This window comes from Pomacea canaliculata, linkage group LG3, assembly GCF_003073045.1.
Source record: "Pomacea canaliculata isolate SZHN2017 linkage group LG3, ASM307304v1, whole genome shotgun sequence".
In the NCBI taxonomy this organism is placed as follows: domain Eukaryota; kingdom Metazoa; phylum Mollusca; class Gastropoda; order Architaenioglossa; family Ampullariidae; genus Pomacea; species Pomacea canaliculata.
The window spans coordinates 38,166,830-38,179,530 of record NC_037592.1 but is presented as its reverse complement, the minus strand read 5'-3'; the positions used below and the strand labels follow the sequence as shown (position 1 = coordinate 38,179,530).

General features: G+C 36.8%; 1 protein-coding gene across 5 annotated transcripts in view; it reads left to right on the top strand.

The window, feature by feature from the left end:
- Positions 1-12,505, top strand: part of LOC112559051 (stromal interaction molecule homolog) — a 34,974-nt gene extending 22,469 nt beyond the window's left edge. The window contains exons 11-16 of one of the 5 annotated variants that reach the window (XM_025229921.1): positions 28-114; positions 1,187-1,240; positions 4,522-4,629; positions 7,172-7,427; positions 9,762-9,858; positions 9,895-12,505. In XM_025229921.1, coding sequence (XP_025085706.1) covers positions 28-114; positions 1,187-1,240; positions 4,522-4,629; positions 7,172-7,427; positions 9,762-9,813 — 557 coding nt within the window. In that variant the 3' untranslated portion in view covers positions 9,814-9,858; positions 9,895-12,505. Of the gene's footprint in view, positions 1-27; positions 115-1,186; positions 1,241-4,521; positions 4,630-7,171; positions 7,428-7,887 lie in introns of all 5 variants that reach the window. The other 4 variants (XM_025229917.1, XM_025229920.1, XM_025229918.1 and 1 more) reach the window with 4 other exon arrangements.
- The last annotated feature ends 196 nt before the right edge of the window (positions 12,506-12,701 follow it).

Genomic DNA, 12,701 nt, shown 5'->3' with positions numbered 1-12,701 from the left:
TTACTGTTTTATTGTTCAATTTGGCAGCTGGAGGTATTGCTGGACGATTCCCACCAGCAGTCGGTGCATCTGTTTCTGTTGATGAAGCTGATGAGGACCTCCCACCACCTGCAGGTAAAGATGCTTTGGGCTTTTTATATCTATGCAAACCCAGCACCCCTAACATGTGTATCACTACTTGAATCAGTTACTTGTTGGATAGATGGATATTGGGTTGCTGCATGATGCTATCAATGAAAAATCATAAGATCCACCTTACTAACAAAAGCCCTGCTTTTGTGCCTGCGTGTAGAAAACAGAGATAGATGCATGACAAGCAATTGGTAGGGGGGAGATATTTAGCATACTGGACATTTCATCATGGGACCTTTGGTCACTGCATGTCAATACAGACTTGTACAATAAATTGTCATTAGTGTTCAGGGAATTAAGAGACTGAAACCTTAGTTACACCCAAGACGTTGGAATTTTACCATGAGGCATACCACATCAATTATGTTTAGTTTGATGTGTTTGCATTTAGGTTATGAAACTCAGGCTCAAATCTGACAGCAAAACTATGACAGGCATGGAACATGATGGTTTCATTACACAGGACCCACGGAAATAAAACCTGTCAGTAAATAGAGAATAAGTTTTCAAGGATGTCAGACATGTTATAGAAGAGTATGCTGATGGTCATTAAGCAGAGCACACACTTTAGTGCAGGGTTTTCTCAAACCATGTCCTTCCCCTGTGTTTTGTCTGTTTGGTAATTTTTGGTGCAAAATCGGACCAATCAGTCACGGTTAGCTGTCATTAAGGCATCTATTGTTCTGATAATTGCACCATGTGACATATTTGTTTATTCTCATCATCTGCACATAACATTTTATCCATTGCATAGCTTTAACAACATTTTAAGAATAATATTTAAGGATAATCACATGGTTGGATGCATGTGCATGTTTTCAAACATAAGTACTTAATTCTCATTCTCTATCACACACATACACAGAGACTGGCTATCATCCATACATACACAGGACGTATACATACATGTTGACGTGTATAATACTATATGTTGTTTCTAACATTCACTCTTAATAAAGTTGTAGCTAGCAACTGCCTTGTTTCTCATCTAAAATGATTGTGGCTTGGTGTTTACATTTATTATGCAAAGCTGGTTTTATGTGATTTATTGCAGCATTTTCTTGCCCTTTACCTAATGGGCTGTCTAGGCCAAGAGCTTTCTCAGCAGGTAGAGTTTATTTGTCTTGCCTGAACTTGTGGGGTTACCAGTCACCGCAAGCATTGTGCATTGTTCATACATTTGTAGATTCTAGACATCAGTGTGCATTGTTGATATGTTTGTAGATTCTAGACTTCAGCTACCTTGCATGTTTCAAACATCCTGGGCTGTAGCTATGACCTGAAGCTTATGTTGGAAACAATGGTGGGTGTTTTGATTGCAAAAAATCTGCAGACCTGTGAGTGGCTAGCAGAAAAACCATGACTTGCATTTGGCCCATAGCTACCACTTCAGGATGCTTTTAAGGATTGTAGCATGGATCGGAGTTGAAGCAATCTCAGGGATTGCAAGATAACTCTTATCTGTAGCTATGACCTATATGCCGATCCTGTGTTTGCCAAAGAACAAATAATGTAACCAATCTTCCCTGTCTTCCTTGTCATTTGCTGCCTCACGTCTCTCTGACCCATACCTACGGACTCCTTCATTTGCATTTTGAGTTTATTGTACGTTACTAATTTCTTAAGCATTTTGTATTCATTTTTACATGTAGGAGACAGTAAGTATATATGTTTTTAGTTTGGACGCAGTGTAAACAAAATGGTATAAGAATTGAGTGTGTTAGTTTGTATTTCTGGACAATTGCATAAAACATCCTATTGGATAGTAAACAGACACAGGCACACAGGCGTATGAAACCTGTGGGATCAAATGCCAGAACATGAGAGATTTCTATAGTTACCACTGGGACAGTGTACAAAAGAAACTCACTGTGTGGCCTGCAAAATGTGGATATGTTGAAAGCAATTATTCTTGTACAATGTGCCATTGTTTTCAACCCTCTGTTTCCACTAACATCTTGTGCCTGATAAATAGGGTGGTCTGAGGGCATATCAGTACCTATCACCAGTGCACTGTCCTGGGTTCAGATGCCATCTCAGGCATGCTATTCTGTGTCTGGTTATTGCATCTGTTTACAGGCCAGGATGCTTTGCTATGATATAGCCTTAGCTGCTGGCTTATAAAAGACCTATTCCTCCATCTCCCCCCATCCCTGATAAATAACTTACATCATTTCTGCAGTTTGTGCAGGAGGAGCTGCCTGCATGAGTAGGTCTCAAACCTCCTACATTCCACACTGCAGTTGAGTGCCCCAAATATTACAGAGAACATCCCCCAAGCTGTGTCAAATAAGATTGCGTTTGATCTCTAAAGGTTTTGTAAAGTAGCTGTTCTATCTCAGAGATCTCATGTCCCAGTCTGTACAGTTGGACAGTTTTATCCATGTGCAGGAGGATTGTTAGTAAAGAAGAGAAGATATAAAAGCTATGTAACAAAGCTTTGTCTATAAAAACAGTGAAATGTTAGAAGTCTTTACCTGGTAAAGTTGTTTTGCATAAGTATACATATAGCTCCAGAAATGGTATATTTTTAAATATATGTACAGTGTGCATATTGGATCATATTAATACACGGGCTTTTTATGCTATGTGCATGCGTAGCTATGTGCATTGTTCACAGCGCATTATAGATAATGCAAAGCAGGCTGAAAAGACATGAGGTCAATATTTAATCCAAAAGCCCCACAAAAAAACATGCTTTGTGCAGCTATTAGTTTTACAAGCATCGGAAATTTTAATAAAATAGCACATTACCTTGTGTAAAGATTAAATGGTTTTGATAAAATAAAAATGTTAACAAGAAAGCATGCATTGGATTATTACTGCTGTCAACAAGCCCATTTTTTTATTTCTTTTTGCCAATTTTACATTAGTTCTTTCCATTCGTGTGAATATTTTTCATCTTGGTTTTTTATTTCTTGTAACGTAAAATCTGAAAATATTTATGCCTGTGTGTAAAATTTAGGAAAATATTAAAATAGTTACTATGTTTGGCTTTTGAATCATTATGTAGTGACAGTTGGAAAAGTCAGCCAGTTGCCCATCTTTCATAATATGCTTCAAAGATACTAGCATGTAATACTTAACAATCACTGCTGTTACTCAGAGACATGCAACACCAATGGCTGCTTTTCAGAATAGAGAGAAATCAATGCTATTAGTCAAGTGAGAGAAAGAATTATTCAATGTCCAAAAATTGAGGAATGGTGGGCCTTTGGTTCCTGAATTTTCTTTTGAACTCCAGTAGGTCTCTGCCTTCAGTTACTGTAAATAATGATGCCTTCCACCTTTCTTTTTTTTCAGTTTTATAATGAGGGTATCATTTGTCATTCAATTTAGAGCCCAAAGAAAATATTGTTCATTTATAAAAGTTTTATTATTTAAATTTCTGTTAATTTTGACAGATTATATTTTATTTTGCATGAACTTGCTGTATCCTTTAGTTTTTAATTTACTGGACTCTGGAATAAACTTGGGAGACAGCCTCTTTCAGACGTAGAACATTATCTTCAGATTATGTAGAATGTGAACAGATCTCTTTTATAACTTTAGTATAGAACAGACTTTACAATTAAGAATAAGTATCAGGGTTTCGTTCTTTCTATGTGTTGTGAAAAATTTGTTATAAAATTGCATATAGAACAACAGTTTTATAAGTATTTTGATTAGTTTCTAAGCAAACACATCTTATCATTTCAATCTTTTCTTAAATTTTAGAATCAACAAGCAGGTGCTTGCCAAGAGACTTTCTAATGCAGTTTTTTAACTATTTGTCATTCAATGACAAAGGAAAGAAGGGAGGGGGGGGGACAAACTTTCTCCTATAGTATTAGTCAAAATATTAACATGCATGAACACTCTAAAAGCATCTTAGCATCTTCACTTGGAGAGCATAAAATATATTCCTGCATTTTTTTTTCAATCACCCAATTTCAACAAATGCTTTTCTCAAAAAATTTATAACGTTTTAGACTAAGTTTTTATTAATATTTACTATTTACATAATAATTGTTCATTAATTTTTACTATTTACATAATAGTTTTATTAAATTTTTCCTCTCCTATGGTTCTGGGTACTATTATATTGCAATGTAGAAGCAGTCTTGTGCTTTACAGATTTAATCATCTCTTTTTGACAGACTGCTGTAGCTGTCTTTAAGTTAATTTGTTGACTTGTTTTAGGATGATCAACATGAGATCACATTGTCTCTGTTGTTCTGTTTTGTTTTGTTTTTGTTTGTTTTTTTTTTGGGGGGGGGGTTAGGGTTGTTTGTTTTTTTTTTGTTTATTGCAAACATGCAATTTCAGTCTAATTGCTGGATTTCCGTCGATCTTAACAACCTAACTGCATGGATGGTGTTTGGAGCATGAAGGCCGCATCTTTTTCAGAGATTCCCGAGATGGCTGGATTACCTTACGCATTGATACCTGACAACTGTCACATAGAGAAAGAGAAAATGGGACCACGGCGGGGAAATAGGCGACGAACACAATTTAGTAAGATATGATGGCCCTCGTTCGTGCTTCATTGGGGCAGACACTTGTGGTGCTATGCTTGTTTGTGAATATTTGTCATATTCAAGCGTTTTTTTAAGGACTCGTTTTTTAAGCTATATAATTTTTTTTCTTCCTTTGTATCCCCACACCTTTCTTCCTGACCTTGTTTGGTTTTGATTCAAAGTCCTTGTTTTCACTGTTACATGTTGTTTATATATAAATTACTTGACAGCATACTTTTGTTTACTTTGTGTCTGTTTTGTTTACTTTGTCTGCTTTTGTTTCCTTCATTAGTGTCATATCTTCAGTTTTTGTTCTTATCATTTTCCTTGCTGGAGAAGAGTAGAGCCTGTGGCAGGTCTTGCTCCATGCTTTGGGGCATTAATGTCAGTTTTCTTTGGGTTATTCAATAGCACTCATTAATAGTTGTATGTAATAGTTAATAGTACTGTATGTAATAGTTAATAGCACTACATGTGTTTCATGTTTGACTTTTCAGTGCATGCTGGTTGCTCCCTTTTTCCTGTTTTATATTTCTCAACAGAAGTAAATGGGTCTTGAAACTCCTAGCATTTATGAGATTTTACAATTTTAGTTTTACACTTGTTCTTTTTACCTCTGAGTGGTGCGTGTATCTGTGTTAACATGGTTGGGGAGGGTATGTGTATGCATACCTGCACATAAGGTGCATAGTTTTTACAAAACAGCACAGGCACTGCACTTTAAGACTGAAGATTTATGAGAAGAAGTTTGTAGCTTTGCACACATCACTAAAATATACAGTCACATGCTTGTGCTGGTGTTGGCTCATTTCTTTCTTGAAGCATAAGGTAGATGTGTAATACTTTAAACACTTCAATTGGAAAATATGGAGCATGGGTTCAGAAAAGAAGAGGTCGCTCCTTAAATTGTAGTGAAAGAGAAAATTTGAAATGAGAAAAGGCTTCATGTGAGTTTTAATGGAATGAGAGGATACAAATACAAAACATCTTTATTAATCCGTTTCATGAAATCATTAAATGAATTAAATGTATGTATGAAAGTATGTAGATACTTATAGGTTTTATAGGCTTTAGTTTTCTTATGGTGTTGCTATATGTACCTGTGTGGACAGGTGAGTGTCCATAAAAGCTTGAGTAATCTGGTTTTATGTGCTTCCTTGTGTTTATCAGGTGGTTGTAGTCTAGACTTACCAAAGCACCTGAACACCTGCCGAAATGGCACTACCAGAGTTTAGAAGCATGCAGTTTCCTCCCTTGGCTTCTTGTGGGAATTTAGGATCTGAGCATGCTTTGGTCTCAAGCATAAATATTATGGTTTTAATTCCAGTTTTATGTTGGTGTTTATGTCATTTAGTGCCACTTGCTGTGGGTTTTAGTTAAGATTGTTAAAGTATCTTGTTTTAATGCCATATTTTTCTATTGATTGGTCAGGGAATAGTTAAGTTTCCAATCAGTGTCAGTCAGACTTTTAGCTCATTGATATTGCACATTGAGTATGTCATTAAGAAAAATGTCAGACTCTTTCTCTCTGTAGGTCAAAGTATTTTTCTGATTAGATGAATGCAAATATTGATAAACAGCATTCTACTGAATATGAGACCTTCAGACTCACTTTAGTAAGATGGCTTCTTTAATTTTAACTTCAGTGTGTCTGAAAAGAGTTTCTTGTTTTCTTAATTTACACCTTGGACAAAGTGTTTGTGATGATGCTTTGTCCATTGGTTAAGAGGAGAGTACTTAGTTTGCTAGGTTGGGTACATTGAATAACACCTCTGTTAAGTTTAAGTATTCTTCATTTGTGTATTTCATATCATATGAATATATTAATTAAGTGGATGTAAGATAAAGTTTGCTACTTTATCAAGATGTTATATTGAGTATGCAACCTTGGGCAGATACAGTCTTTGACATGTATGTAACAAGCTTAATACCAGCTAGAACTGCCAAAGTATTGAGAAGATAGCAAGGAAATTTGCATAGAGAAATATCTTACTAGTTTTGGAACAGGTACAAGCCAAGGAATAAAAGGGTCCATCATCTCAAGAAAAATGTTTCATTGTTTTTTTGTTTTATGAGGGAGGAGGGGGCGGGTATTGAAACAAAGTAAGCTAGTATTTTTTTAAGAACATGTGAAGTCTTGTTTTTGTTTGCAGATGTTCATCGGGGCAGAATAATTTAGTTCTAGCAACCTTTATGGGGGAATGAGAGAGAGAGAATGTAGCTGACTTTGTATTGTGATCTGTTCTTTGCTAAATATGACAGGGCTATGTTACCTAAACAGAAAATGTTTATCTAATGCTGATATGATCATAAAAAATTTTTATTTTTATTTAATTTTTGCTCTTTGTTTTCAGTCATTGGTTTCTGTCTTTGTTCATGTTAAGCATAACTCTTTCTCTAGGTCCAATGAAATAACACGGAGACAAGACACAATGTCCAAATCTAAAGTGCTTAAAGCTTTATGCAATTTTCAACATGCAAGGCTGAGACTGGTGCTAATGATTGCCATCATTGTGTTAAAAGTTGATCTTGTCTTACAGGCTACCCCCCAGTGCCCATCATGACAACCAACAAAAGCTTCTTGCGTAAACGCGCAGGCACTGGCAGCACGGGCTCCCTCTCCCACCTTGCTCGAGTCGGGGTGCAGCTCACCCAAATCCCGCACACTGACTTACACAACACCCATCCCACCAGCCACTCCTCAGCCATGCTGCTCAGGGATGGCCATGAGATGGACATTGCAAGCCCTCCCTCTTCGATAGCTGCTGAGCCTGTCACCTTTCATCTGGGTGAACAGTAAGCAACATTTTATTCATGAGGAGGCAGGCTTACATTATTGCTTTTGTAGCTTACCAAATTCATAATATTTCAGAGGAAAGGATCTAATTCTGCTAACAGCTGAAATGGCTTTCTTATGGTTGTTAGGAAAGCCTGTTGTTGATTTTCTTACATGACATCTGACTACCTGACCCTAACTGCCTGACTGTTACTGTAAAATATTGCCTTTCCATGACATCACATCTAAACATCTCAAATCCATGTACTGTAACCTGTTTCCCATTCTGAAACGATATCTTTTCTCTAGAATTATTGCCCTTTATGACATGACATATTATTCCCTCACCCCACTGGTCACTGTGGGCAATTTTCCTTTCTGACCACCTCACTAATCTTGAACTTTCACCAGGGTTTCTGTCCTCTTTGACATCACATCTGACTACCTCACCCAGCATGTGCCTTTTCTGTCTTCATTCAGGCTGCAGCATGCCCCAGACCGAATAGCAGCCACATCGTACACAGGCCACCATCATCACACCCCTCACACTATCTCCAGTCGTCCTGGTGTCACAAATGCCTCTCCTTCCCAGCCTGCTCCCAGCACCAGCACTGGTTCTTCTGCACTATATGGGGGAGTGTACATTGGGGGTGCAGTGACAGGTGAGAGGCAAGTGCTGGTGTGCTCTCCTCAGCCTGCCACAAATGGTGTGTCTGCTGCCTTCTTGCATTCTAAGTCTTTGAATTTTTCGGACTCCGATGATAACTTGTCACAAGGCACGCAAGACAGCTTGCCCCAAAGCCAGTCCTCGAGTGCGCTTCAGCGGGGACTACCCAGCAGTGGCCAAGACCTTGACAACCACACCTCCTCATTAGACATGGATGATAGAAGCATTAGCCAAGGAAGTCAGAAGAAATCATCAGTAAAGAAAAAATTCAAGAATATTTTCCGCAAGACTCACAAGCAGAAGTCAGTGTGATTTGGTGGATGACAAAATGCATTCAGCATGTGACTGAAAAAAATGTATTCAGTGCAACCTGCTGGCATGCTGGTTGCAAATTTGGACAAATAAATTCCTGGAGACAAAAAAGTAGCAAATAGGTGGGAAAGAGTCGGTGAATCATACAGAACACACAAGTGCCTAAAAACCAACATTTTGGTCTCTTGTTACGGTTCCTGTATAGTGGAATGTTTGATCTCAAGTTAAGCATGCTAGAAGTGTTCTGTTTGAGTGATTTTTTTTTTTTTAAACTTTTTACCCTGAGGACAGTTTGTGCTTGTGATTACAAAATATTTTAAGTGATATTTAATGCCAATTTTGTACTGTTCTTTTTTTCATGCTGTCTTGCCTAAATTACACAACTCTTAACATTCCTTCCTCACATTGATTGCTCCTTTGCTGTGTGAGCTTGCTTCTTTTTTATTTGTTTTCATCTAGCCTCTAAGTTTGATTATGATATTATGACTGGAAAAATAATAAGCCCTCTTTTGTGCACGAAGGGATTTTTATCAATGGTGAAAATGTTACCTGTGTGTTTAATAATCCAGGTTATTAGTAAGAGAGGGCTGAAGTCAGATGAAAGCATTTTTGTCGTGACTAGTTCTATTTCTTTGGCTTTTGAAAATTGTTTATGTGCTTTAGCATTTCAAGGTAAAACTTTTGATTTGTTATGCAATTATGTTATCTGATATCTTTGTACCAGTCTTCATGCCAACAGATTTTAATTCTATCATGCAAATGTGATCTTGTATGTATTCTTTATTGAGTACCATGTGCATGTCTCTTTCTGTACTAGAAAGTTTCTGTTTTAGTGTCACTTTGAATAAGAGAATGATCATCAATATCACTCTTATGTCCCAGCATTCCTTCATAGACAATTACCCTCTTTTGCGTGAATTTTTAGCCTGCTCATATGCAGTTTGCTGTACAGTGATCATGCACATTCATTTAGCATGCACTTTTCCTCGCTTTCTCTTGCTGTGAGTGCAGACTGCAAACCTTAAAGGGTTTGGGGCTTGAGCTTCCATTTTTAATGTTTCTTGGTGCATCCTGAGGCCTGAAGGATACTGCAGGGGTGATGGAATAACAGTAGCATGTCTGTTGTATGGAACGTATCTGTTATAGTCATATCATGAAAATATTGAGGGCTAGTGCAACTCATTAAATAGAGATCACAGTTTGGTACTTTTATTCCCGAGGTAAAATTGAGTTTTTCTTCTGCGGCATTTCATATAGCCTAATCCTTAAATGCACAAGAATTTTATTTTTTTTTAGTTGAAAATAATTCCATTGTAAGTTGCTTGCTTCATGCAGAATTTGCAGTAGATTGTTGATTTAACAAATTCTTTTTCAGTCGCTTAAGACCTATTCACCACCAAAGACCAGGTGCAGGAGGTATTATCTAATGAACCAGATGGAACACAGTTCGACAGATTTGCTCCAGTGTTGTGTTCATTCATGATATTTTTATTGTTAGATGCTGCTGATTATGTAGAAGCAGCGCTTGTCCTGGGTATTCAAATTCTGTCTGCGGTAGGTCAAAGCTTATGGTTCATTCCTTGACAAGTTCTTTGTATAGATTTTTTGCTTGTTTGAAATCTTATTTTTAGATTTTTTTAGACTGACAAGCTTTTTACCATTTTTGTCACCCTGTTCTAATACTTGTACAGTTTATTATTATAAATATTTCTTCTAAGAGTGCAGTTTTCTTTAGTATGTTTAATTATTTCATAAAATAGAAGACAATATATGTTCTTATATATAGATATATATGTGTTCACACATGAGCATGCACACCGGAGGCATAGGGCATGTGCAGATCATTAATTTGGAGCCTCATTACCATATTGATCAAAAGTATGGGGCTCCTGATGATTATCAAAAGCATGGGGTCCTAGGCAAATGCCTCATCTGCCTGCCCCTAAGCATGGCCCTGCACTTGATCATGTATGCCTCCTTCAGGACAAGTGATAAAAATCTCTAATGCTTAAAACCACACAAAGGAGAATTGGGTATCGATAAGGTTTATTTTGAAGACCATTTTTATGGAATGTGAACCACCACTTTTTCAGTCTTGTCTTCAGAAAGTAAAGTAAAACCTATCCTGTTTGACTTTGAATTTTGTCTGTTTGCTATTCAAAGATGAAATCTCTCTTGTTAGCCAAAAGATTTATTATTTACTTTATTGTAGAACTTATTTATCTAGCAGTTTTAGTTAACATCTTGAGGTGTTATTGTGTACTGTTACTTGACATGATTTAATTTTTGTGTGTTGACATATCTGTATTTCATCTCTAGCAAATGCAAATGCGATGTGCATGAAAAATGCAAATATGCTGCCAGCATTTTTGTGTACTAAACAGATTATCTGCAAACGGGAGAAAAGCTACAGTGAAGAATGAATATGTTTTCAGCATGAAGAAAACTATTTTTACACATAATTATTATGACATTGCCAATGTCTTTCTAATGGTATATGTGACAGAGAAACCATGCAGAAAGAAAAGTGTTTCATTTTATTTATGTGAAGTGTTTTTAAAAAAAAGATGTCTTGAATCTGGTATTCTTTTCCCGTGATTAGCTTGGAAAGTGATTTAAAGTTTGATGACATTTGTTTCTTTTTCATTAAGAGATCCCATTAAAAGCATTGTTCGCTGTTCCTTTTTTTCTTCCATATCTGGGCTGCAAGAAGGAAGACTAGCATATCCATATAATTGTTCTCAAGTACATACTTAAAGCACAACCCTGACATCAGGCATGCAGGATGATGTCCCCTACCTATTCCAATCTTGTTACCATGTCAGTAAGCCTATCCAAAGTCACTGCTCATTATTTTCAGTGCCCCTGATGAGGTATGAGATCACAGAGTCTAGAATGCAGCAGAAATGAGAGAGAATGAAGTTAGATTGTCAGTTCCATTCAGTGGCTATTAAGAGGTTTTTTTGTGAAAGTGGCAGCCTGTGAGCAGATGCAAACTGGTTACTTTCCTGGCAGTCAACAGTTTGTTGATTCCTGAGTAGTGTTCAAGAACAGGGAAAAATTTACTGCCACTTTTTAAAGACTGTTCTAGAGTTTAATTTTAATATTTCTGCTTGGACTTCGTGATGCAAATAAAAACCCACTACATATTGTGTGCTTTTTATTTGCACATCATGCACTAGTAAGTGTTCTTGCAGCCATGGGCAGTTGTATGAGTGGGCAGTTACGCAGCAATTCCTTGCTCATTACCTGTGATTTTTCTTATGATTGTTGGAAGTGCTGGTTGATCTAAGCACTTTTTTTCAGTATGAGTGGAATGTTAATATAATTAATGGAATGTGTTGTGAGCATCAGGAGGGGAAAAAATTGTTCTTATTTTCAGCTGAAATGTTCTTTCATGGTGCTGAAGTAAGCAAATTGTCACCATATGAACTGATACTTTATTAGTGGCTGCTCTCATGCCTACAAGTTTCATTCACACCTGCAGTTATCAGGTGTTTTAGTTGACTTATCTGTAAAACTGCTTTCTAGTCTGCCTGCAGGATGCCTCTTCTTCCCTATTGTCTTTTTATTGCATCAGAGCATCATCCTCAGGGGTGTCACAAGGATGCACATCTTGCAGACTGGTACTGTATAAGTGACATGATTAAAACATGTGCCTAAGTATTTTGCACCACATGAAAATACACAAGCAGGTATTCTTTCCAACAATCGCCTCTCCTGTGACTTTCTTTTTCCAAGGCCATTGCTTATGAGTGGTGGATTGTGGGAGGGATGAGATGGAGGTACAAACACCTCGACTATAAATTATTTCAGTTTATTTTAAACTGCTAAAACTTTCTTACTTTTTTTTTGTACAGCCATGATTGATTTTCAAGAACACAATGTATATAAAATAAAATTTTATGTATACATGATATATCAACTTCTGTTAAATTCCGATTTGAAAAGAATATTTGCAAATGTGTCATTATCTAAAAGATATACGGAGAAAGTTTGTTGGAGGAGGTGTTTCTGAAGCATTTGGCTTCAGTTGAAGTTCTAATAAAATGCCTTGTATTGACCTTTTTGTGAGGGGAGGGGAGTCATTAAGATTAAAAATATGACAATGAAGTAGAAGTTATGTTTTGCTATATTTTTTCATTATTGCATGTGTGTGTGTGTGGTGTGTTATGTGAATTTGAGTCAATCTATATGGCAGCTGCTGGTGAGTTTGAATGGAGCTACGCTAATTGTAACTACGCATGCGTGTGTGTGTGTGTGCATATATACACACATTAAATGTACAGCTGTCTGTATTTGAGGTCTACGATCA